This window comes from Prinia subflava, chromosome 5 (assembly GCF_021018805.1).
Source record: "Prinia subflava isolate CZ2003 ecotype Zambia chromosome 5, Cam_Psub_1.2, whole genome shotgun sequence".
Taxonomy (NCBI): domain Eukaryota; kingdom Metazoa; phylum Chordata; class Aves; order Passeriformes; family Cisticolidae; genus Prinia; species Prinia subflava.
The window spans coordinates 51290371-51316271 of record NC_086251.1 but is presented as its reverse complement, the minus strand read 5'-3'; the positions used below and the strand labels follow the sequence as shown (position 1 = coordinate 51316271).

Below are 25901 nucleotides of genomic sequence, written 5' to 3'. Positions count from 1 at the left end.
ATTCGAAAATCTGGTTTGGGCCCTTGCTAATTTTCAGGAAAGACTGATGTAAGGATTATGACCAACCCTAATTTTGCAAATGAGGTAAGGGAGCAAAGCTTGTATAATAAAACCACAGGATAATGTATCATATTGTGCCCTTTCTTCACTTGCTGGCTGAATACAGTTTACTTGTAATGATGTGTGAACTTTTCTTCAAGTGAATTCTTGAATATATTTTGCCAAAGGAAAGAAATCTCAGGACTACCAGATCTCATGATATCTCCCTGCTGTTTGGGGCATGCAAATTATGGGCGAGTTTCTATTGTGTTAAGTTCCCACAAGCCTAAACCAAATCCTTAAGGAGAAGCCAATGGGAAAGACATTTCCCAAGACTGCAGGACCTTTTTTTTTTCTTTTAGCCTCGCAAAGAGTCTTGGATTTGGTTTGTTGGGTTTTTTTGGTTGTTTTTTACTTTTAATGAGCAGCAATATTAGCTAAGATTCCTGCTCTTAGGAACACGAGGCATAAATTTTCCCATTGCTGTGTGGGCATGTTGTGTGAGCAAGGAGTGGTGGATTCAGTCCATCGGGGCTCAGTGCTCCCACTATTTTAATATATTCATATTCTTCTTCTCATATTCTTTGAACTGAGTACTGGGTGCTGAGCAGATGAGAGCCTGGGTGCAGGCAGGAGGGGGTGAGCAGTGCCCTGGGGCCAGCAGAGGGGCTGGGAGGTGCAGGGCACAGGGCTGATGTGCATTCAGGTGCTGCAAGGGCATGTTTGGTGTCTCTCAGGGGCTGTGGTGGCAGGGAAAAAGCCTTGCTCTGGGATCACACCCACCAGCACTGGAAAAGCCTGACTATTTTGTCCTGCCCATCTCCCCAGTGCTCACTTTGAACTGCCCCTCTAATGAGGTCTGTTGTCCTCCCAGAAGGCTGCTTTTCCAAACTGGTGATCCCCGGATCTGGCTGATACCCGGTGCTGTTGTTGTTTTCTTGGATTCCAAGTGCTGCATCCCTTTGCAGTCTGAAAACCAGGCACGAATTGTTTGCCCAATATCTTCTCCTCAGGTAAACATTACTTTAGATGCTGCAGCTGCATTATGCAACGCAGATAGGTGGGGGCAGTCTTTTCTTTCTGCGAGCAGGAGAAAGGAAAAGTTGTTTTGCTAAGGTAAAAGTGGGATTTCCTCCAGCAGCTGGGTGCATAATATAACATCGGTTTCTCGACTTTGTTATCCTTGGCACCTAGAGATGGCTGGAACTCTGCTCTTGGGGGGAGAGGTGGGTGAATCAGACAAGGTGTTCAGAGTGCAGCATTTCTGACCAGGTTTTGGACAGATCCCTGTTCTCCAGGGGCAAGGGAGGGCACGCAATGGGCTCTGCACGCACCTGAGGCAGCACGCAGGGCTGCTCTGAGTGCTGGCTGTGCCTGCCCCTCCAGCTGCCATCCTGCTCACTGTGCTCCTCCTGCCAGTGCTCCCCCTGCGCCCATCACTGCGATGCTGCTGCCACCGTGTCCTCCTGCTGTTACCCTGGGCAGACCCCACCAGGGGTTTGCTGTTGTTGGGGCTCTGCCCCTGGCTGCTGGCTGCCTGTGCCTGCACGGCAGACGTCTTCCCCAGGTGCCAGCAGGGCTGTGAGGCTAAAATCAGAGCAGTGGGCTGTGGCTCCCCGAAGGCTGGCGGTGGCACGCGTGTCCCAGCGCGGCAGTGGCACGGCAGGGCTGCCTGCAGCCTGGAAGGGCCTGGCAGCTGCCTGTGCCCCTGCCCCCGGTGACAGCCAGCACAGAGATGGTCTGAACGAGGTAAAACCTCCTGTGCCCTCATGCAACACTCACCTGCAACTCAGGGGCCAAGAGGGAAGAGGGCGAAGAGTTAAAATTTCTGCCCTTTCTTTCTTGTCCTTGGTGGCATCCTTTGTGGGCAAAACCACAGACAAGTGTAGTATGTGTGCATCAGTTTAGTATCATTATTTCTAATTCACAAAAGGTTTTAAAAAGTCAAGGATGACCCAGTAGCTGTGGTAAACTCCGTGTAATAAACTTTCCAAGGGCCTTTTGTACTGAAGGCCCCATGGCTTTTCTGGTGATTGGAAATCCATTGAGCCAGTGTAGAGAACCTTGACAAGCTGCCAGTTGTTTCATGGAAACATAAGAATAATTGTAAAATATTTGGCTGTTGTTTTTTTTTTAATTATCACTGAACCTGTGGTTCTGGTGTCTGTGTATTTAAATATTTAAAACAATGCCAGTAAAAGCAAAAAAAACCCCAAAGAGCCGATCTTTACCCTTTGTCCACTGTCCAAATTAAAAGTAATTACCAAGAGCAAAAGTATTTGCACTTCATTATATGAGACTGACTTTACCAACTGAAGAACCATGAGATTGTGAAGAAAATTCAGTTCAAGGATGAGCCCAACTTGTAGTCTGTTAAGTAGTGTCTGTCATCTTCCCTTCTTCAGTCAAGCTGTATTAATCTGTCTGAAAGCTCATATTCCCAAGGGCCACCCAGCGCTTGCTATACTGTGGCAGTGACCTGAAGGAGAGTGTGTTACTTGTGTTATTTGGAAGAAAAGCTGAAACCGAATTTTTTGGCTAAGCAAAAACAACTGTGAAACCAGCAGATGAGTGCTAGAGAATCCTAACCCAAGGGGTACTTTTATCCATTGCCCCCATCCCAGACATGCCCATCTCTGTATGTGATCACGCTTGTCCAAAAGAGCCATTAACCCTTTTTAGCTTATCTGGTAATAATGAGACATGAGTATTCAGGTTGGCCGAATTCATCCCTGAGATGACTCCAGGAGAATTAAAACAGGACTGGATTTGCTCCTGAATCTTTGCGTTTGCAAATTAATTTCTGTGAAATCTATTTTTAATTATGCTGTACCTAATTATACCAGATTTACTACCACAAGGGAGAAATGCTCTAGTGTCCAAAACACACAATATTTTCTGATATCCAAAGTGGAGTGAGTGTGGCCAGCCCCTTAGATTAATCTTATGCTGATGCTGTGTGTGATGTGGTGATGGGTATATCCAAAATGCACCAGTATAAGGATACAGGAGATCAGAAGGAACATTTAGGGTTAGTGAATGTGGTCTTGTGCCATAGTGAGCACTCACACTTGACACTGCCTGCCTTAAAGTTTTGTTCCTGCTGCTTATATTGCAAGGCAAATTATATTCCTGAGTCTCATACCTTCCTTTCTATTGTAAATGTCTTCGAATTTAGTCTGTGTTCATATTTTCATCTCTTTCAGTTGCTGAACATTTTGCTTTTCCTGCCATATTATTGCCCAAGGCAAATGCTGCTGAGTCCTGGAGGAACACGAGTCTGTCGGTGTGAATCCTGGGTTCTGCTATCATGATGTGGCTTTCATCCTAATAGCAACATCTAACCTCATGATATGTGCTGTGAATGTCACAGGCAGCCTTGCAAACCGAGCCCTTCAGCTCCCACCTGGGAACCTGTGCTAAAGCATTACTTTAGAAGAAGACCTATACGAGCACAGTCAAGGGCACCTTAAAATTCCCAGTTGGTTGGTTCATTTATCGAGAAACATATTTTGGGCAGCCCTGGCTCACAAAAAGGTAATGTAACTCCTGTGGCGTGCTGCTGTGCCTGGCAGCTCTGTGCTCAGCACTTCTACCTGTGCTGGTGAGCAGGACATGGCCCTGCCCTGTGGGCTATGCCAGGCAAGGGAGGAGTGGCAGGGGGAAGAAAACCTGCTGCCTCAAGTGTGGGGCTTGGGGGCAGGCGAGGAAGATGCTGCTCATGGCTGTGCTGAAGGCTTGTGATGCACAGCTCTGATCCACAAAAGCATATGGAGGTATGATTGACTCTAGGCAAGGGCTTTTTATCATTCCTCAGGTTATTGAGCTGTTCAGCCAGGGTTTCACACTTGCTTAGCTCTGCAAGAAGTTTTGCTTAGCTGGTATTAAATTTATTCAGACTTTTTTTCTTGATGGGGAGGCCCAGGTCAGAACTTGGGGTGGGGAAGTCATACAGCACCACTGGAGCCTGGGAATGCCAGGCTGGCATTCAGAACGTTATCAAGGGAAGTGCTGTAAGCACTACGAAGCATGCTGGCAGTCCCAGATTTGCTAATGCTGCAGAGACAGCAGGTTTGCTGCCCAGTGTGGCTGGGATGCTACCCTGAGTGAATTGTGCTGCCACTCCTGTGGCCTTTCCATTCCGCTTATCCTGTGCTGTGGAGGGGAAAAGCAGAGGGGAGCCATTAGCGCCGCTTCAAGGATGGAGCACCAGGCGTGTGGTGTCGCAGGCAGCTTCGACTGACCTCGTGTTGGGCAGCTGCCAAGGGCTGGTTCTGGCTGCCCATGCCCAGCTGCACGTCCCCATGCCTCGTGCCAGCCCCAGACAGGGATGCTCTGCGTCACGGGGTCATCCCGGGATGTCCCTGGGAAGTGTCGCCCCTTTAGGCAGCTGCCTGCGGTTGGATGGGCACAAAAACTGAGGTCTTGCCCATTGTTAGTGGCAGGCTTTGAAGCAGAATGTAGACTTTCTAGGTCCCAGGCTTTGGCTCTCTGCCTCCCCCACACTCCCATTCTTGCCCTCTTTGCCATCACCGTTACAGGATTTCCCAGATCCGGGGTCCCTAGCCAGCTCTGGTGTCTTCTGTGACCAAAACCAGCCCTTTTGTGCATTGAGGGAGTAAGTAGGAATGCTTTTATTTTTGTGATACCTCTTAATGCATTTTGCTTGAGGAAGTGTTTGTTAAAAGGGTCAAGTAGGGTTAGAGAAGATAAATTTGAGCCTCTGGGCATACTGTGGCTTGATGGGCATGAAGCTCTTTCTGTGTTCACCTCTGTCAGAGACTTGCAGTGCCATCATGTCAAAGGCTGGCACCGGCTACTGCAGCACCATCAGGACTCACTTTTCTCCTCCTTCTGGCAAGAAATTTGCTGGGAAACCATTTGTATTATTTAACTAATGATGACTAATACTTGAGAATGGGTATCTGAGCAATGCAGGAGTGTGCCTGTCTGTAGTCTCAGCACTTACCGTCTGGGTTTTGTGCCTAGGAACACAGCCTTCCCTAAAAAGATAAAAAGCCAAAAAATATTTCACAGGAGTCCTTTCATTTCTCCTTTTTGAGAGTGAATCATCCTGAAAATGAGTTCTCTAAAAATTCTCATCTCAGTTTTTGTGGAGGCAAAATTGGGTGATGAGTAGTTTTGGGGGAGAAACAGAGACGTACTGGAGTCCCTTGTCTCTTCTGGGACATGCACTCCTTTGTGTGTATGTGTGTGTGTTTTGTCCCAGCTCTGGGTGACGGCCAGATCTCCAGCATGTTCCTCCTTCAGTCCCTTGGTGTAGACACAGGTGTAGGGACTAAGGACATCCTCCTGAGGCTGTCAAAGGCAGATCCTGGCTCTTGGCAGCAGCCAAGGATGGCTGAAGGACCCCTGGACTCTGAGGCTGAGGGGCAGATGAGCCTTTGCAAACATAACCCCATGCAGCCCCATGCTGGTTGCTGCAAGGGGAACAGCAGCCCACAGCCTGGACACTGTGCACTGGGCAAAGCCCAAACAGCTCCTTGGAGCCTCTCATAGAGCTCAGGGTGATGGAGTAGCCTGACAAAGCAACCCAAAATGAATCTACTCTGTGACACGTGCAGCTGGTTGGGCTGAGCTTGCCAGGAACAAAGCTTTTGCCTCATGCATGACGTTTTGAGCATCATGTTTTGTCTTGTGTGTTGCTCTGCTTTTGCCTGAGTGTCCTGCTGTTGGGTGCTCATGAACCCTCCAAGGTCTGAGAAGTCTCTGTTTAATTTAATTTTATTTTTTCTTAATTATTTACTCGCTTGCGGTCTTACTCTTTTCTCCACACTGCCTTTCAGGACAGCACCTGTTTCCCTCCTAAAGAAGCCATTAGCTTGCATGCTCCGAACCAAAATGTTAGCTCAGCTGTAACAGATGGATGGATATGGGCATCATGTAGCAACTTAATGAATAATATCTATCACCTAATTTCCGAAAAAGTTGGCATGTAATGAGGCTGGTGCCATGATTATTGCCTCTGTAAATCATGACTTTAGGATGATGACAATCCCTCCTGCCCCTAGGACACGGGACAGCCAGACAGTGATGTACATTTAATTGCTGTGTGAGAGGCGATGTGTTCGGGAGCTCTAAATTACCTCGTGCAGCACAGGCACTGGAGGAGACCAGTGCAGATTGGAGGGGAGGGAGCTGCTGGGTGCATGTGTGTGTTTGTTCCCTGGAGCCAGCTGGTGGAGAGGGCGTGAGCTCCAGTGTGGGATGGAGCTGTGCCTCCCAGGCTGGCCCTTTTGGTCTCTCCTCAGGACTAAAGAAGAAGGGGATGGAAAGGAGATGACTCACAACTGGTAGAGATATTTACTTTGTTTTTCTTATGAGTGTTTGTGGTGAATACTTCTGTGGACAGAGGACTTTGACATCCCAAACACAACCTTGGCTTCAAGGGTGAAAGCTGCCAAAACTCTGCCCAAACCTCCTCTCACTACAGGAAACCTCTGTCCCTGATTTCTTCCTACCACAAACCACATCTGGCCATAAAGCAGAGCCAATGCCCTTATTGTGGGCTCTCAGCTTGCTCATGCAGCTGATTGCTAGCCAAGGCAGGCATCACTGCTTGCAGGACCCTCCCACACCTCCTCGTTCTTCATCAATTGATTGTAAAATTATTATTCTGGTGGGCTTTTAAGGTGTCTTTCACTAGATCCTCTGCTATGATAGTTGATAGGGATGTGGATGAATCAGATATTGCAAGTGACCCTCAGAAAGCAGCTACTGCCAATCTGCCTGTACTGCTGGCTGATGCTGCTGTTTTGCTGTGTTGCCTCCCCTGCTTGGGAACTTCTATATGTTTGTTTAATTTCTCTTTTCCTTTTAATTCTGGCCTCATCTCATGGTGTGTGGGTCAGCGTGGTTATTGCTGGCTGGGTGTGGGGCAGAGCAGTGGACATCCTGATGCTGTGGCCCTCTCCTCCACTGCAGTGCCTCTGAGCCCTGTGATGAGCAGAGGAGAAAATAGCCTGAAAACTGTGGTGATGGTTGCTTTGGGTCACACTGAAGGTCCCCCTGGCCTGATGTCCTGTCTCCAGTAGTGCTCAGGGGAATTAGAACTTGGGCAAAGTGATGACCACGTATGGATGGATGGAAATCCACGATGATGGATTTCCCTACAATACTCTCCCAGACACCAGAGATTTGCAGCTCAAGGACTTCCCAAGCCAGGAGTGTTACCTTTGGGTTTGATGGCCCTATTCAGCCACCACTGGCAGTATCACAGCTGCTCTCAATTCCTGCAGCTCAGGCCCAAAGCCCAGATGCTTGCCTGGTTTGTGGGGAGATGGCTGTAAAATCAGCAGTGCTGTGAATGACTGGATGATGTGAGCCATAGGTCATTTCCAAAGGCACTGGATGATCTGGGCTGCATGGCATGGGACTGCTCAGCTGTGTGCCAGTGTCTGTGTGTTTTGGGGGGAGCCACTGAGGTGCTGGAAGAAGAGGCCCACAGTGCTGATAGACCGTGTCCTGTGCAGGGGGTGGCATGTCTGAATTAGCCTCTCCTCCCTCTCGTGTTGGCTTGCACAGCGGTGACCAGTGTCACCCTAAATGGGTCAAATCCCACAGGGTTGGCCCAGTGTCACCCCAAATGGGTCGAATCCCACAGGGTTGACCCGGTGTCACCCTCATCTGACCCTGTCTTGCAGGGCTCCCTGCTGAAAGTGCAAGCAGGTTCTGCAGGAGGAAGGTGAGGGTGCGAGCAGCCTGCATAGGTGCAGAGTCAGAACGGGCACATGCAAATACCTCAGCTTTGAGAGCACATACTCTCAGGCATCTACAGCCAAAAGATGCCCTGGAGCATTTCCTTGGTTTCCTTTCTTCCCCCAGGTAGACAAACACCATCCTGCCAATGCTTTGTGGTGTCAGATGTTCCCATACCTGCTGGAAAGTTACCATCTGCTGAGGCAGGGCTGGCCATGCTGATGGATTTCCCGATGTAACACCAGTTTCTTCTCTTTAGCTCTCAGCGGTGAATTGGCTGCAGTTGGTCTGAGTCTGTGTTGAGCCTTTTTGTCACTAAAGACATTGTAGTGCTTATGGCATTAGTGGTTACATAAGCTGCCTGTCTCCAAGGGGCTTTGCTCTGGCACGATGCTCCTTTAGGGTAAGGGAAGAGCCCGCCTCAGAAGAGGGGGTCGTGAAAAAAATACACATATGTAGTTGACTTATTTGAACTTAACACACCCCGCAGGAAAACCCGGATTTTGGAGTTTTCATGTATTCTCTCTGGCTCCACAGATTAGAGGGGGACCGTGGGAAAGCTGCCAGGGCTTGGAGATCAATCCAGCCTTTGTAAATCCTTTCATCTGACTGGCGGCTTCATACAATTGAGTATTACCCACTTTATTATTGTTGGTTGATTAAATTCCTGTTGGTCAACACAAATAGTGCTGTGCAGGCTGTGCGTTCATGGGATGGAGATTGGCATTGCAAAGCACTTCCTAGAGAAAGGCAGGGGCAACCTGTCATTTAAAACCACATTCAGAGGGTGTTTGGCAGTAATGGGGAGGAGGGGGGAGGAACAAATCCCTCCATGCAAGCAACTTCCCAGGCATTTCTCACATGCAGTTGGCAGTGAGGGAGTGTGAGGGTTGGGTCTCCGCTTTTCTGGCAGTGGGAGCAAGCAGCCTCAGCAGGAAGGCACTCACCAAGCCCCCTTGTCTGCAAGGTGGGGGAGGTGTGGGGTGACTCCAGCCTGTATAACCAGGATTAATGGGATGAAATTAGGTGAAGGAGAAAGTTGTCAGGAAGTGTTTCCTCAAGGTGAAAGCTATTAGGCTGCTGCACAGTTTCTCAAGGGAAGCGATGGGCACTTACCTACTTGAATTGTGTTTAAATGACAACATGAGAAAAATCTGGCTTTGGGGAGGAGATGGATGTTATTGGTGATTGCAGGGGCTCCAGGGAGATATGACTGCTCCTCAGGGACAGTTCATTTCTGGGAGGCATGGAGGGGACTGCAGGGTCTTCAGCTGAGGTTCTAGTTCCAGGGAGCTGTGGGCTGCTGTCTTCCAAAGCAGGATGTTGCCAGTAAGCCAGCAGCTGGGACTTGTCCTGGTGTTAGTAAGGGCTCTGGTAGGTCCTGAAACAGCATCCACTAATTCTCTTAGCCTTTTAAATGTTATTTCTGTGTAATGTCTCGCTTGTAAGAAGGAGGGCATAGAACATATTTCTCAAGAGTGGGAGTAACTGGCAAACAAAACAATTTGAGAACCTCTGTGCTGAACCTGAAACATTTATGCTTTTATGAATGGTGTTACTTTGACCATCTGTGTATTTTACTTCACTATCTTTGTGCCTAAACCAATGAAACACCCTTTATCTTTGGGTGAATGATTTGCTTCCCATCTCTGTGCAGCATAAACCCCTAGAAAATGAACCCAGCTGATTATTTGGGGGACAGATAGGGGATATCAGCAGCTTTAGGGGCCTTGTGCTTAGCAGTCTTTTTCTTCTTCTATAGGTGCAATTAATAGATATTCGGTGAAAATGAGACCATCTTCTCTCCCTCTACTAGTTCTCAGATAGTCCTGAGATGTGGACACACATCTCTGGTGACCCTCTGCAGTGAGCAGACAGGAAATGCCTGGAGCAACACGGTCATTGAGAATGAAGATGTTCATCACAGGGTCCCTTTCTACATTCCTTCCCTTTGCCCCAGCTCTGCCATGGTGTGCAGCCAGAACCTGCTGATGAATGTGACACGAGGGAGGGATCAGGGGTTCACACTGCTGAGAGCCTGCTCCTCAGGCCTGGAACACAGAATATGCATTTGAAAGCCAGCAGGCAGAGTGGATCCTGTGGCCCCTGTGTGCTGCTGGAGCAGTGAGGCTGAGTGTGAGCCATGAAGGCTGGGAAGGCTCCACGCTGCTTTGTAGCCTAGAAGAACACATGTCAACCTGCCTGGCAGGGAGCCATCAGCAGCCAGTCCAAAGGGCTTGAGTGAGAGGAAATAAATTGGTTAATAAATAACAGGGAAAGCTGGCTGCATTACATAGTTTTACTTTCTGCAAGTAACCTCAGAGAAACATGGCAAAGGTTCGCACAGTTCTTTGCAAAGCTTGGCTTGAGGGGACCAGAAAGTCTCCTCCAGCTGCCTGCACTCTGAATCATTGCAGGGCTGATTTTATTATCCCCGGGGTCAAACACTTGGGCTCTCCTTGGCTACCCCGGGCAAGGTGATGGTGCAGTTCCCTGCTTTGCTGTCATCAGCAGGGACTTTCCCTGTGGGGTGTGGCCAGGACACCTTCCCTCACAGCGAGGGTGGCTCAGCATCCCCTGTAAGGGGTCAGTCCTGGCACAGACCAGCTTTGTAGAGTGCTTCCCTAAAACTCCTGGCTCAGGGTGGTAGCAAGCACAAGAGAGAGTTACACTTATTAGGGAAACTTATCTGAGGATAGATTTGCTGTTCCTAAATGATATCTCCTATTGTTATTGGAGTAGCACTGTACTATTAACTTGTTTTAAAACAGGTTTTGTTCCCTTGTCTCACTGTTTCAATCCAGCCCAGTGATACACTGTAATCTGTGCCTCCACCTTGTTTCTACTCCCACCAGACACTGTGCATTATGAAATTCTTAGGTATGTATTGTCTGGCCTTTCTTTCCAGGCATGAATTATACATTTGCTGTATTTGGATCCTTACGCCATACCCTGTGTCACTCCCTTAGGTATCTGGAGTCCCTGTTCTGCTCAGTTCTGGGTTACAGCATATTTTTGGTTGGCCTACTGCTGTTTGCAGCCGGTCCTAACAAAGCCCATGCTGGTTTGGCACAGCCAATACCTTACACTTGACAGCCCTTCTCCTGTTTAATTTCCTCGTGCTGACTCCCACGGCAGGGCAGGCAGGAAAGGGCTGCAGGTAGCAGTAGGGGCAGTGCTGCTTTCCAAAATGAGGATTTCCCTCCTCCCTCAGGTACGAACATAGGCAACTGTCTCTGCTGCCTTTGTGTAATTTGATGGCATCACAGGGTTTCCCCTGTGACACAGTTATTTATGGTTTTTTGGTTGAATTTTTTCTCAGGTGAAAGCTGGTGGGGATTGGATCTGTGCCATCTTCCAGCTTGACACTGAAGTACAGTGAATTAAGTGTGCATGCTTTATCATTTTTATGTGTGGCTGTTTCTCCTGACTGCAGTGAGTCCCTAAAGATATTTAGGAAGAAGCACACCTTCATCTCATGGTGTCACACCACTGTTGGACTGTGTTTATCAAAAGGCAGTTAAGTTAGAATGCAACTGCAGCACGTAATGTTTAACTACAGTCTGCAATAGGAGAGTGTGAGGCTGAGGGGTTTCTGCTGCTGGATGGAAAGGAGGAACTGGGCAGGGGAGGAGAAAATAAATTCCTCATAAAACCCCCAAATCACAGGGGAGCAGGTGGAGGGGAACAGGGTCTTCTGCTCTGGACTGCAGCAGAGCATTTCTTCTGGGAGAGTCCAGCACATTAAACCAGCTAACTGCAAAACACACAGAGATCCAAAAGTGAGCTGTAGGTGACCACTGGAGCCTTCACAGGAGCCCATCCTTGCTGGTGGGAATCACTGGCTACAACTGCAGTTCTTTTTGGTGAATAGGACTGTGTGTGGGGTTTCTGCCTGGTGTTTAGGAAAGCTCCATGTCCCTGGCCACAGAAATTTGTATCTTTGACACTTACACATACACTCCCCAACTCCAGAAGAGCTTAGTGTGCAGGGATTTAGACATTTCCTGGTGATGGGCTTAAGCCATGGACTCACAGCTATTTTAGGCTTTCTCCCCTCATCTCTCTGAGGGTCTGACCAGAAATTTCATCCAGAGCTAAAAATTGCTTGAAACTGAGTGTGTGGGATAAAAAAAATTTGCTCTTTTGATAAAACAGTGTTTTCCTACCAAAAGCTGCTTTACCTAAAACTTCCCAACCAGCCCTCATCCCAAATAGTGTGGCACTGTGAAATCAGGCATCTTCCTCGCCTCTTGGCCAGGAGCCCTCCCCCACCAGCCCCTGTGGGAATGAGGTTTGCTGCCATCCTGTGCATAAACGCCAGTTATAGCTGGGAAAATACTTTGTGCTGGAAAAAGCATTAGCACCTGTGCTACCTTGCACTTTTTTAGGCTCAGGGATGGTGGCAGACAGTGCTGAGGTTAAAGATGAGATGTAGGGCAGCCCGTGCAGTGCTGGGGGGATTAATGAATTCACGGGCACTTGGAGACCGTTCAGCAAGCTTTGGGCTCTGGTGGGCCCCTGGGTGGAAGGACTTTGATCTGACTCCAGCCTTTTCCCAACAAGGCACTGCCTTTGAATGCGTTCCTGCTCTCAGCCTTGCTGTGCACAGCAGACAAAGACAAGGGGAGCAGGGAAGAGGAAGGGGGGCTGTTTACCCTCATCAGAATGGTCGAGTGGCCTGAGTCAATACAGCCTATTTTTCATTAACCTAATCATTAGTTTTTCCTCACTGCCAATTAAATTTTTCCTGTCAGTACTCAGAAGGGCATAATTTGCATCTATGAGATACTTTTTTTTTCTAATAGAGAGCTTCCTGGATATGGTGGGGTTATTTGAGGAGTGGAAATGAAAGTTTAATTTCTCTCTGGATGGAAGAAGATTTTTGAGTTTTAATTATCACGCAGCTTGGATTCCTGACGGTTGAGGACTGTATTGGAAAGGCTGGTTTCCATTGTGTGCAGGGGATAATTATGCAGCCCTCTCCCAGGCTCACTGCGTTTATTGTCCAGAAGAATCTTCCCAAGCAAAAAGGGGGAGCAGATTTACAACTCATAATGCATTTTTAGAGCCAGCAAAAGTTTCAACTTGATGTTTGCAAAGGAAGACTTCTGCAACTATTTAATATTTTATTTACCCTTTTAAGAAAATAATCCCCATCTATTAATCTGGTAATCTATTCCCCTCACAGGTTGCTTAGGAAATAGTTTTATAAACTCAAGAGAGCCCTTCTGCAGCTGGACTGCTTTGTGCTATCAGTTCCTAAGCAGAATTCCTTCAAAGGCAGTGGGAATTTCTGCATAAAATCTACTGGCCCATTTGTATGTACAGTGTCAAATAGAAGATTTACAGCCTTCTGAAACTTGGCAGTGCTTCTTACCTAGGAGGTAGTGTTAATCTATCCAGGAGAATGTGTTAAAGCATTCAAACAAACCTAAAATGCCAAAGCAAAGCTCATTTACAACTGTTCTCTTTCACAAGCCTTTGGATTAACCTCATGTCTTTCTCACTGGGTTTTGAGCCATCAATGGTTAAAAGTTTGCCGTGAAAATGGAGACATTCCAGCAAAGGTCTTGTCAAATCTGGGGAAGCTTTTGGAACTGCAACAATCTCACCAAATCCTCCAAGAGTGGGATCAAATCTGCAAGTGTTTGGGTGGGTTCAGATCTGGGGACAAGTGTCCTGTGCAACTTTGATTAGTGTGATGAGATGAAAGAGAAGAATGCTCATTGTGGGTGCTCACTCTTTTTCTCCTTGCTGAGAAATGGAGCAGCAATAGTGCAAACTGGGGACCAGGGAGGAGATTCTGGAAGCACTTGTGCTCATTTCAATGGATTTGTTAGAGATAATTTAGCAGGGCAGCTGTGCATGCAAACATTTCAGATAGGCCTTATTTCCAGAGCTTTCTGACTGTGACAGGGTGAGGAGGACTCTGAACCCTGCTTGACTTTCATTTGCAATTTTTTTGGTTTAATTAGTGTGAACCCAAGAGGTTTTGGGCTTCTGATGGCTACCTTACAGTCTCAAAAGACCACGTGGTTGTTTTGGGGAAGGTAGCAACTTATTGTGGAGGTTTCTGGATTATTAAAATAGCTTTAAACTCACTCTCCATCCCCTATCCTCAGTTTTCAAATCAATGCTTTCACTTGTGCCGCCCAAAGACTCACAGACGTGGACTCAGCTGTCTCCACAGCCTTCTCCAGCCCTTTCCTCTGACAGGGTGCCTACCAGCCTTGACCACAGTTGGACTGTCAGAGCTTCTGAGGCTGTTTCCTAACCCACGTGGCTTCCTGGCATTCTCCAGCTTGCCTACATACACTGAGCAGCCTCTTTTTTAAGCTCTTTCAGCTAGAGACCATATGTTGTTACTATAGTCATACCAAGCCTCGTGCGTGTTGGTCTTCTGTAATTTAGGACTGTGAATTTATGTGGAAAAGCTGGATAACTCTTAAAGATAAAACCCCCTTTTTTTTTTTTTGGTAGGGAAGTACTAACTTTTGAAATCTCTGTCTGTATTTTACACAGCCATCTGTTTCTAATCTAACCTTTTTATTGCAAACATCCCAGTAGTGTCAGAAAGCCCTACCCCAGCACTTGTTCTTCTCCCATGTCTTTCCAGCTCTGTTTTGTTCTTTGTCAGCCACTCTGCAATTAGGTGAGACTTTCTGCAGGTGATGGAAAACCAAAAGGCATGGATGGTTTCAGATTGCTGAATCTGCCATGACAATAGAGGCTGCTTAGTGATTTCATTTTTTGCCTTCAAGTAACTTATGGTGTTTGCTTTCTGGAATTAAGTGAAGCATCCACAGATTTTCCTCATGTGATATTGTATAGGGTGGACATGGAAAACAGGCTTGAAAGGCTCTCAGTTTCACCTGACCAGTCCCTTTGCCCCAAGTCTGACTGGGCTCTACCTAAACTGCTCCTGACAGATGTTTGTTTAGCCTGCTTGTGAGAGTCATCATCAATGGCAGTTCCACTGCCTCCCAAGGCAACGTCTTCTAGCCCTTAAATATTTCTGTTATTAGAGACCTTGCTCTTCCTGGATGGAGATGGAGTACAATTTATTCACTTTTTTATTTTTCTGGCGACCATTTACATATTTGAATCCATTACTGCATCCGTGTTTGGTCTTACCTGTTACCCCCAGGCTAAGCAAGCTGGATTCCTTCAAGCTCTCCTGCTAGATTATACTTTCCACACTCTGATCCTCCTTATTTGTCTCCTGAATTTTTTCCAAATAGCCCACATGAGTCTTGAAGCGTGAGGCCTAAAACTGGACACAGATCCCTATTCAAGATCTTTAATAGCACTGGTGAAGGAGGATTATTTCCCCTGTTTACATCTGCATCATGATACGATCTCAGATATTGTTTTCAGCCTAACAACAGGTTCATGCACAGTTTACAAATTGCAATAGCCTCCAAGATCTTTTTTCATGGGACTGCTGTATGCTGAATGAGGAATCAAAGGATGCTGCCACAAAAGTTTGGGTTGACCTTGGCAGAGGCTGTGAGTGTGGCATGCTGGCAGTGGGATGGACTGAGCCTTTGGTTGATGCTTTAGAGACAGGGACAGCAGCTAGCACAGCGGTATCCAAAGTCAGACAGGAAGGGTTGGGCTTTGGCAATGGGAGAGAGGAATTGAGTAACTGGATTGATACAAATAGAAATGAGTACAGCCTGTCACATAAGTTTCAGGGAATTTCCCCTGGGACCATACTCTATTGCTGACTTCTAGAGGCTACAGTGTTCAGCAGTGCCCCCAAAAGGAGGTTGTGGAGCAGAAGGGGCCACTCTTGCAGAAACATCCACGCTACCCCAAATGTTGAGTCCTTTGTAGCTGTGGAAAGACACTAATCGGCTTTGGGGCTTTTTTTGACCTGGTCACGTGATCATGCTATCAAGATTAAAGCAGCACGAGGAAGGAAAAGAGGCTTAAACAGCTGAGGGTGCCTGGCAGGTCATTTTAACCTTTTCATAATCATTAAAGCTGCAGAATCCCATTAGCAGTGGGTGACTTGCAGCTTCGCCTCTCCAACGAGCACTGGTGACACAACTTTCTGTTCACCTCTGTTTTCCCCCACAGGAGAATCCAACCCAGCTGGTTACTCGGACCCAAACTTTGAGCAGAGTCCAGCCATTCCTTCATGTGGATCAAGGAGTTTGTTGTACCAAGGAGAAACAACCCATGGGTCTATCAAAAGCAGAGGATTTATCCCTCCTTCTCTAAAATTAGACTCTTGGAAGGTCCTGCTCAGGCCATACCGTGGTAGATCAGCCCTTGCCCATCTGTGGCAATAGTAGAGAGGTACAGGATAAGGAAGATTATGATGATCTCCTAAGTCACTGCTTTGGCACTGGTCAGTGGGCTATGGCTTTGCTCTGCTGGGATTGGTGACAGCAGAAGGTCCTGCACTGCTACAGTGCAGCTCTGACATGGGAAGCAAAGCTTTTTGAATGGAGCTGTGTTAACTAAGGCATGAGGCCCTCAAAGAGCCTCCAGTTTTCTGGTTCCTCTCTTGCAAGTTCTCATGAGTGCAGCATCACATCCAGTAGTCAGTTTGATCTTCCCCTGTCTTTCCTCCAACTTCTGTATCTTCTTTTATCTCCCTTCATATCAGCTAGCAAGCGCTGTGCTTGCCCCACAGTGTCTGGAAGACAGCATCATTCTGATCCACCTGAAATCTGAACATTGTTCCATTATCTTTAGAATTGTCCTTTCTGCATTCAGGCAGAAGTCCTTGAGTACATCTACTGGTTGCACAGCAAGTGTGTTTTTTAAGAGGCCAAGGCAACCCTGGATGTGCCTAGTGTCACTGGGCTATGATGGGTGTTGCAGGTATTGCAGCACCTACCATTGATCTGGAGAGAACCTGCTTTCTCAGACTGGGCAGGCTTCCATGTGCAGGGGGTGAGAGCACTGCAGGGGATGCAAATCAGCTTTTCTCTGTTACATGTACACCAGTCAAGGCTGTCTGGCTGTGCATGTCTTGAACATTAGTATTTCTATCACTGTGTTTGCTTATTTCATCTAATTACAGTCTATTCACTCTTGACTGAAAGCTTAATCTGAGGCTGAACCATCAGAAACTCACACTGATTTTTCTTGGGGTGGTGCCCACAGTCAGGCATTAAGCACAACTTGTAAAGCAAACACATTTTTTTCCTTGGCTGTTTACCTTCAAAATTTCTGGGGCAATAGCAGGAAAGATCTCCCCAGGAAAGCTGGATGATCAGCAGCGACTGGTACCCAGGGCTGAGGCAGTCTGTCACGCAGGCAGCACATCTGGGCAGCCTGGTGAAGGTGCTGTCCCTGCATGCAGGCTTCCAGGAGGGCTGTGGAGAGCCCTGGAGAGCCACTGCAGCACTGTGCTCCTTGTCCCCTCCCAGCAGCAGAAGAGCAGCTCCTGGTTGTCCCCTCGGGAGGGGGAAAGTGTGGTTTCAGGTGACAGGACTGGGAGGTGTTTCCTGTTTGGCCGGTTACAGGGGTGGTGTGGGTTAGACATCTTCAGATGCAAATGTTCTCCAGCGGTGCCTGTGCTGTGGTAGAGGGACAGCCCCCCAAAATATTGTCATGTACACTTCACCCAAGCAAGGAAGGGGAAGCTGGCAGTCACTTTGCTGCAGCACATGGGCACACACACTCTCCTCCCTATCAGCCACCTCCTAGTGAAATCCTGCTGTCAGGAGCTCCTGAACTGCTGGCAGTCGTTGTGGGCAGATATTTTGCTGTGCATGGAGCTGGTGTCATGGCTGGAAGTCACAGTAGTGAGCTGTAACAACCAGAGTCAGGAGAGACCTGGCCAGACTCTTACAGACCAGCTGGAGGCTGCTGAGCACCCAGCCAGGTCTAATGAACTGAAACTTGGGAGTCTGAATTAACTGAGTTGAGAACATACAGTCTTGAAAACCTTCAGAGCTCATAGTTAGAGGCTTGCTATGAAATGTTAATTAAATAGCTGCTGTGGCATATGTTCCATCCTGTCAGAGCTACAGCACAGCCATGTTGCCAGTGCATAGCCAATCTTGTTAAAAATGTGTATTATTCTGAGATCATATTTCTTTGTTATTTGTGATTGGACTGGCTACATGCTTCTCTGTTGTTTTGATTAGTGTTAGTTAGTTAGTTTGATTACCTAACTATGCCTGAGCCTTGAAAATGCACCTGCACCTGCACCTTGAAAATGAGGCCTGATCCTACCAGTCTTGTTCAGATAGATGTTATTGTAGGTGGCTTTGGGTGCTACAGATGGGCCTTTTATTTATTTAGTGTAGTCTGAGGCCGTGTCTGTCCAGTAGACCTGCTGCACCTCAGCACCTCAGCTATGGAAATATTTAAGATTTGGTCTTAGTTCTCTTTCTGTGAGTGCATTCCTGCCACCTCTTTAACACTGGCTGTCAGAGTGCAGGGGAAGCTTCTCCCTACACAACCCAAGGTTAGTGAGGTGGTGGGACAAGAAGTAGAGCAGGTTGGTATGGTTTGCTGGCTGAATATCTTGCAGAGGTACAAAACACTGGGAGCTTCTCTTTACTGTAGACCTTATTGCATATTCTCTTAACACATCTCAAGGGAGACCCCAAATTGTGCCTAAAATGCTACTGGGATTTGGGATTAGCAGGGTATGGTATTTTGGACATGATGATCATGAAGATATGAAGATGATCAGAGAGCTAGAACACCTCTCCTCTGAGGAGAAGCTGAGAGAGTTGGAGTTGTTCATCCTGGAAAAAGGAAGGCTCCAAGGAGACCTTAGAGCAGCTTTTCAGTATCCAGAGGGCTACCAGAGAGCTGGAGAGGGACTTTTTACAGGGCTGTGTAGTGATAGGAGATGGGTTAATGGCTTTCAACTTACAGAGCTAGATTAGATTTATCTAATTAGGCCAAGATTAGATATAAGGAAAGAAGTTTTTACAGTGAGGGTGGTGAAGCACTGTTGCAGGTTGCCCAGGAGGTGGTACATACCCCATCCCTGAAAACATTCAAGGACAGGTGGATGAGGCTCTGAGCAACTTGATCTAGTTGAAGATGTCCCTGCTTGCTGTACTTGGGGACTGTTAAAGGTCCCTTCCCACACAGGTTATTCTGAGATTGTGCACCAAGGCAAACCAAAGAGCATTCCTGGAAAACCCTGGTGGTGCCATAGCAGAGGGCAGCACCTGGGAAACTAAAAAGTAACTCAGCATTGGCTTTGTGGTGGCCCTGCTCACATTTGAGCCATCCACTGACTTCAGCCTGTTGTGAAAACTTGCCTTACATACCAGTCTGAAACAGGACATTGGGAATGGGGTTTTCTGGTAGGAGCAGAAAGATGGGGGCTGCCTAGGAAAAGCAAGGGTGGTGCATTTGTCCATCTCTCCCAATGGTTTCCTTTAATGACAGTATTCAAGATATGTGAGTTTCATCTGCTTTCCAACTGCTCTGAAAGAGTGCTGTTGCTTTAATAAATCAACTTCTTTACAAGATATAACCACTGGCCATTTTTCAGCCTGCTTGTGTGTGTCAAGAAGCAAGACCAGTAGAGCAATACTAATATGAAATATGGTGGGGAAGAACAGAGACGTGATAATGAAACTGCCAACAAGCAGCAAAGTGTTTTATTGAGCACAGGTGAAGGCCTTCTTATGAGATGATCTTTGATGAAAGGAGAGGAAGAGAAAATGTCAGCATTCTATCATGCAAAGAAGGCAGCTGGCTGCAAGGTGCAAATCTGGCAGAGCATTGTTCCTTCTTGTGCCTTTCCTCCGTGGTTTGGGAGAATCCCTTTAGGGATGCTGCTTTTTATGAGGATAGGAAGAGCTTTGTTTGCAGGACATTGACAAAATATAGCTGTGCTTTACTGTCTTGAATCATGCTTAACTAAAATAGCTCCTGGGGAAAAAATGCAGTGGGAGCAGTGGGTGCCCAGCCTCGCTCCTGGGTGTGTGGGGCACCTCCGAGGTGCATGTGGGGACAGAGCTGGAGTGGGGCACCTGCCCCTGACCTGCCAGACTGCACTGCAGCTTGACACTGCATAACCTTTGCTTTGTAACAAAAAGGCAAATCAAAAAGACAAATCAAACCTCAGTGGGGTGCTGTGGAAGAGGGCTAAAGTACCTCTGATGGTTCAGGTCTGCTCTTGCCATGTTGTTTGTTATTGCCCTGGCTGGGTATAAGGATGGTCCTACTGTGAATGAGTCCCATCAATGGGCTCCTGACAATTTTCTCATCTCACAGACACCTACATTAACCTTTTCTGGCATCTCTGTTGTGCACTGCCCTAAGTAAAGGGCAGTTTTTGATTATATTCATTCAGGTGCTAGTGCCTCCTTATGAAAAGGTCTTAAATAAAAGTGTTTCGATCCCAACCTTGCAGCTACCACACAAACATCTGCTCTGCATTCTTGTGGTTGGAAAAGTGGCATACGAGGAAATAAAACCATTTATTTTGCTGCTGTCAAAATAAATGTGTAATTTATCATATTTACCCCTCTGCCAGACTCCTCTGAAATCTCAGATGAGAATCAGAAAGGCTACAAATGTCTTTTAAAATTACACTGTTCTGTGCTTTGCAGGCTGCAAGATTGTTTTGTTTGTTAAAACAATTTCTAATTTATGTTTTTACAAAGCTTGAGGAGCCAGGCAGTTCCCTGCTCTCTGAGAGACCATTGAGTTAAAACAAGGTAGAGTGATTTGTCTTGCCTCCATTTAGCTGTAATGAGTATTAAGTGGTTTATCTATGTGGAGAAAAGTTACTCAGCGAGATTACATCCAAGCTGAATTACATCCCATTCCAGATGGAGTATGTTTTTTAGAACAGTAAATCTTGAGGAGGGTGGATAACAACAGTAATGCGCCTTCCTGAGCTGGACGCAGCTCCTCTGCCTCTCATGGAGATAATGTGGGGAGCTACATCCACTTAGTTTTTCCAAGGCTTTGTAAAGAAACAGGACTTTGGGTTTTACAGCTCTGTGAACAGTTTAGCTTGCAGAATTTACGTTGTGCAAGTGAATGATGGCTGATGGTGACTGCAGTTTTCACCCCTCTTGCTGCCGTGGGTGGCAGCCTGGCAGGGCGTGCTGCTGCCTCTCTCCTGACTGCCTCTTCAGTGTGGTGGCTGCTGAGGGGGATGTGAAATGTTTTGGTGGGAAGTTTTGTTCCCTCTGGTGCCATCTGCTCCACTAAGGCATCCACTGCTCGTGCAGCTGGTTCTCGTGGCCCAGGGGGTAACTAGAGGAGGATGCTGGCCCCAGTGGCATCCCAGGCAGCCCTGAGTGCCAGAGAAAACAGAGTGCCAGAGAACTTATCCTCGACCTTGTGTCCTTGACCACCATGCTTGTCTGGTCACCAGCAGGGCACTAGTAGGTGTGAATGGACTCAAAATCAGTGCCATGAGGTGTGGATACATGGGTGTGCTTGGGGGTATGCCCCAGTACCTGGATCTGGGAGCTGCTCAAGCCACTGGGGAGAGTGCTTTTGGGCTGGTGAATGTGGAGCTCACAGCTAGCAGCAGGCTTTGACACAGCAGTGGGGAGCATTTGTTTGATTTCCAAAGAAAAGGGATGTGAGGGCCCGATCAGTCAGTGATCCAACTCTGCTGCCTCTCCTGGATGGGCCAGTGGGGCTGTCCTTGTCTCCTGGCTCTGGGGGAGGCAGGACAGGATGAAACTCACTGATAAGAGAAAGGTCAGAGGCAGAAAAATGTTGGGAATGTGTTTCTTGATATAACATGGGTGAGACCTAGCCTGGGGTTTCGCTGCTTAGCCTGGCAGTGTTACTGCCTGCTGTTGTGAGAGTTATGAGCTTTTTAAAAAATGGGATCAAGATGCAAATGGTTCATCTGGCACCTGCTTCAATACAAACAGATAGAACAATATGGGTCCAGAAGATGGAGGTGATTCATCTCTGAGGGCATAGCAAGGATTGGGATGGCTCTGAGCATTGTTTCACAGTCTTTGCCCGAGATGAACCATCTTCTCCTGACAAAACGGCTCATTTGGTTTTTTTTTTCTTTATTTCTTGTGTATATTTTATGTTGCCATATGGTGTTTTCTGGCTATCTGTTTTCTGGCAGATATCAAACATGGTTTGGGGTTGAACAGTAGTGTCTGAAAAGTTCTAGCAGTTCTCAGGTCAGGCTTTCAATACCAGTGGTGTACACTGGCTCCCAAGGATGCAGGGCTTGCCTTCCCAAGGAGTACCCTTTTTTTTTTTTGGGAAGGGGTATGAAACCATAGAGAGGAAATAATTCTCAATTTCCTTTTCTTTGGCAGTCATGCTCTATTCTTTTCATCAACCAGTCAGTCAGTCCTGGTAGCATTCAGGGCCTGAACATGACAGCTTCTGCATGACCATTCATCCGCTTAACCTAAATTTCTTAGGTTAGCTGCGAGCACAATGAGGGCACTGGTGAAGCTGGAATGCAGGTGGGCAGGACACCTTGTCTGACCAGACCTACCAGGGGAAGCTGTTGTATTCAGCACAGAGTCAGTAGTCTCTGGTTGTCTTCACACAGAGACTGAGATTGGTTTTGGAGCTGTTTAGCCAAATGGCTATTATTGTACTGAATTTAGGGGTAAGTTAACAAAGTGTGATGGCCCGGGGCACAGAGAAGCTCAGACCAAAGAATCCATGGTCCTTCTGGCTTTAACAATCTCAAACTCCTCTTGCACGCTGCTGGAGGACAGGTTCAGTACTAATTCAGCAGGTTCTTCAAGCTGATCCCAAAATCTTGCTGCCTTCAGCACTGATCAACTGCAGTGTTCTACTCCCCACCTTTAGATACACATGGCTAATGCTGTGGTGCACGAGGACTTCACAGGGAAAGTGCTTTAGATTGATTCCATAACCTACCTGGTTTGTTCTCTCTTCTGACCTGGAGACTCCTCATGTTAGGCTGGTTGTTGGGCCGAGTTTGTGGTCCCTGCAGCTCGAGCCGATGTTGCTGTGAACCTTGTCACCACTTAAGCTGTTCACTGAACTTACATAGCTCCCTACAGTGTCTTCTTAACCTTTCTCATGAGGACTTGTTTGGATTTCCTGGGTTTGAACAAAGCATAATCCAGTCAAAAAAACTGAGCATTTTTCCTCTGAGAGTGCACTTTAGATGGGCACTTGACTCGGATCCATCCTGCTGTTCCTTTGTGTGGTTTGGCACTGGTCTATGGTAGCACTTTTTTGAGCATATTCCAGTTCTTCCCTTGAGTGGCCAAAGCAGTCTCAGAGATTAGCTGCAGCTTCCCTGCTAGCCCTTCTGCCGAGCTGCCCCCGGAGCGGCCAGGAGGAGATTCAGGCTCAGTGCCGAGTGCCTTTGGCAGCCACCGGCAAAGGCACAGAGGAGCTGTTGAGCACAGAGCCAGCCTAAACCTCACTCGTGTGCGTGGCTGAGTGTTCCTGTGCCAGAGCTGCTGCCAGAGGTGCCTGCTCTCCGTGGGAGGCTGATCCCAAAAGGTGCTGGCCCCGCTGGCACCGGGGCCCTTGTGTTGGTTAACACCTGGTTCCTCGCCGATTCAGAGGTCCTGGGGTTGAACAGTGACTTCTGCAGTCATGCCGTAATAAATGAGATGAGGGAAATTATGATTTTGCACTTTGCAGAGCCCCTTTAGAAGGGTGGAAAATGTTTGGAGTTTTTCACATACTTCTGTTGCAAAACTTCTCCTCCTGCTGTAACAGCTCATGGCCTCTGCTGCTAAAATTACAAGTGCAAGAGAAATTTTGCAAGGATCCGATTGTATGGGAGGAACTCATCAAGCTATAATGAAAATGGAGAAAAGGTTTTCCCAGTTTCCTTTATTTTCTTCCCTGTGAAATTTTCAAATGTGCTTCTTCAAAGCATGGTTCTAAACAAAAGCCAGATGCTTTGGAGAGCAATAAGCCACCCACAGAGCCCTTCAGTGACTTATCTTGTATGCCAGGCCACCCTATGTGATGCTGCTCTCTTAGTGCGATGGTAAATCGGCCATCGCATTCCTTCAGGTTGAATATTGCCATTTGATGTGAGGGTATTCCGTGTTTTATTGTCCTGGTGTTTTTCTGGTTAGTGTCACGTGCTTCCACTAGACAAAACAGATGTCCTTGGTGGGCACTTGTTGTGTGTGTCAGGCTGTGTGCACGCTGCAGCTCTGTGGCCTTGCTGAATATGCTTCTCCCCTTTTTACAGCACTGGGAGTTGTGGCACTGACCTCTGAGAGCTGTGCCAACAGCTTGGTTTTGTGAGTTTCTCAGTTGCTGCTGAAAGAAAAAGGCACGTGTCTGGAGGGGTTGTTTATTCAAACCTAAAAGGAAACATCTTGTTCTGTTGTGGAGTATTTTGGTGCATGCTGCATGAATGAGAATAGCTTTCAAAACTAGGAAATTACTTTTATAAAAAGTATAAAACACAGTGTTTCAACTTTGCTTTCCTTCTGCATTACCCACCCCTCAAATTGGCAGTGATGCAGATTCACAGAAGATATTGTTTTTGCTGAATCTGAGGTTTTTAGTGAAAAAACCTCACCCCATACACTTGGGGTTTTTTCATTAAGCCTTTCCCAAACTTGCCTTCCACAGACAGGGGAAATGTACTGCTGTCTGACAGTACTTTCCTGTACCACAAGAATCTTACATGTGTTTGTTTTTTTCTCTCTTTTCCTAAAGATTCGTCTTCCAACTATATCAGGCAACTTGAAACAAAAGTGAAGCTGCTGGAAGATGACAACAAGCTTCTTTCCCAGGTAGGTTTTGTGATAGATAATAGATACAGTGTGGCTCAGTTCTCCTGTTTCCATATGGCTGTGTCTGACTGCCCATTTTAATGCACATTGGCTTTTGGTAAACATCCTGCCCGGGAAGAACACAATTCATATTAACCCCACACAGATAGAATTTGGTCTGCTTTTGTTAAAATAAAAAAACAATAAGGAAAAAAAGTGAATCCTCTGTTAGTGTCTGTGGGTGTTTCAGAGATGCATTAATGCCTCCCTGCAGAGCTCCTTGGCCCACCTCTGCTCCTGGGGATGCTCTGAGAGTCCAGCTCTGCCTGTGTCCTTGGTGCAGGATTTTGTCCTGCTTGCCCACTTACATTGACTTTTATCTTGTTGAAAGGGGAGACCATTGTCAAAGGACAGCCTTGGGAATAGTTGTGTGTGGTGCAGGCTTGCAACTTTTATTTGAGATCTTATTTAAATCTGAACAGACTCCTCAGAGGGGCCCTTTTTGCTTGCATCTCCCTTTCAAAGTCTACTCCATGTGCCACTGTGCTTTTGATCACTGATGGTGCTTACCTGTCTTTATGTAGCAATGTGGAGCAGTGAGAAGAAAACAGCCATTCTGTCTGGTGTGTCCTCTGGATTCCCTGTAAAACACAGCAGTTGGTGTAAACAGGGACAGACTTGCTGCATTCAATAAGTCACTGTCTATTTAAACCATTGGAAAAGTTACCCTTTTTTTTTCCTGTTCTTTGCATCTTTCACTGTTTTTTTGTTCTACCTTCATGGCATTTAAAAAGTTTTTTTTCCATACTTCTCTTCTTACTTCAAGCACTATGTTTCAAAGTCATTTTGTTCCATATTCTTCCCAATTATAGGGGCTGGAAATAAGGAAGGCCTTGTAATATGTTTTAATGCCTTTTCACCAGTTTATGTTGTGCTGTTCCCTGCATTTCACCAAACTGGAGAATAGACTGTTCCAGGATCACATTTCTAAAACATTCTCATTTAAAATAAACAAACAAAAGTCATAAAGAACTCAATGCTTACTGAAATGTCAATAAAATAATCTTGTCTAATTTTTTTTTTCTAAAATACACATTTTGACCTGATTCTCAGCTTATTAAAAGATTACTCTTTTCTCACAGCGTATTCATTTGCATTACTAGCCATGAAAAATCTCATAGGGCACCAAAGGGTTAAACCCCAAAAGGGTGCTCAACTCAACAGCTCTGGAGTTGCTTCATGTATTAATTGATTGCTAATGTGATTTTAACTCCCCCTGTCTTTCTCCCAAACTGGCTGAGCTGGTGTCTGGTGGCTGTTTAATTGGAGCTATTGACAGGCAGATGGTCAGCCCCTGTGCAGTTGGGATGATGGGCTCCGTGTGCCCTTGGCCTAGCTTTGTCCTGCCACAGCCAGGCACATTACTCTGGCAGATCTGCCTGAGTAGGTCAAGAAAAATTGGTAATTAATGGT

At 46.9% G+C, this 25901-nt stretch overlaps 1 protein-coding gene across 2 annotated transcripts in view; it reads left to right on the top strand.

Moving 5' to 3' along the window:
* CCDC85C (coiled-coil domain containing 85C) overlaps positions 1 to 25901 on the top strand; it is a 109572-nt gene that overhangs the window by 43011 nt on the left and 40660 nt on the right. For both annotated transcript variants that reach the window (XM_063399340.1, XM_063399341.1), the window contains one exon: positions 24373 to 24449. In XM_063399340.1, coding sequence (XP_063255410.1) covers positions 24373 to 24449 — 77 coding nt within the window. The remainder of the gene's footprint in view (positions 1 to 24372; positions 24450 to 25901) is intronic.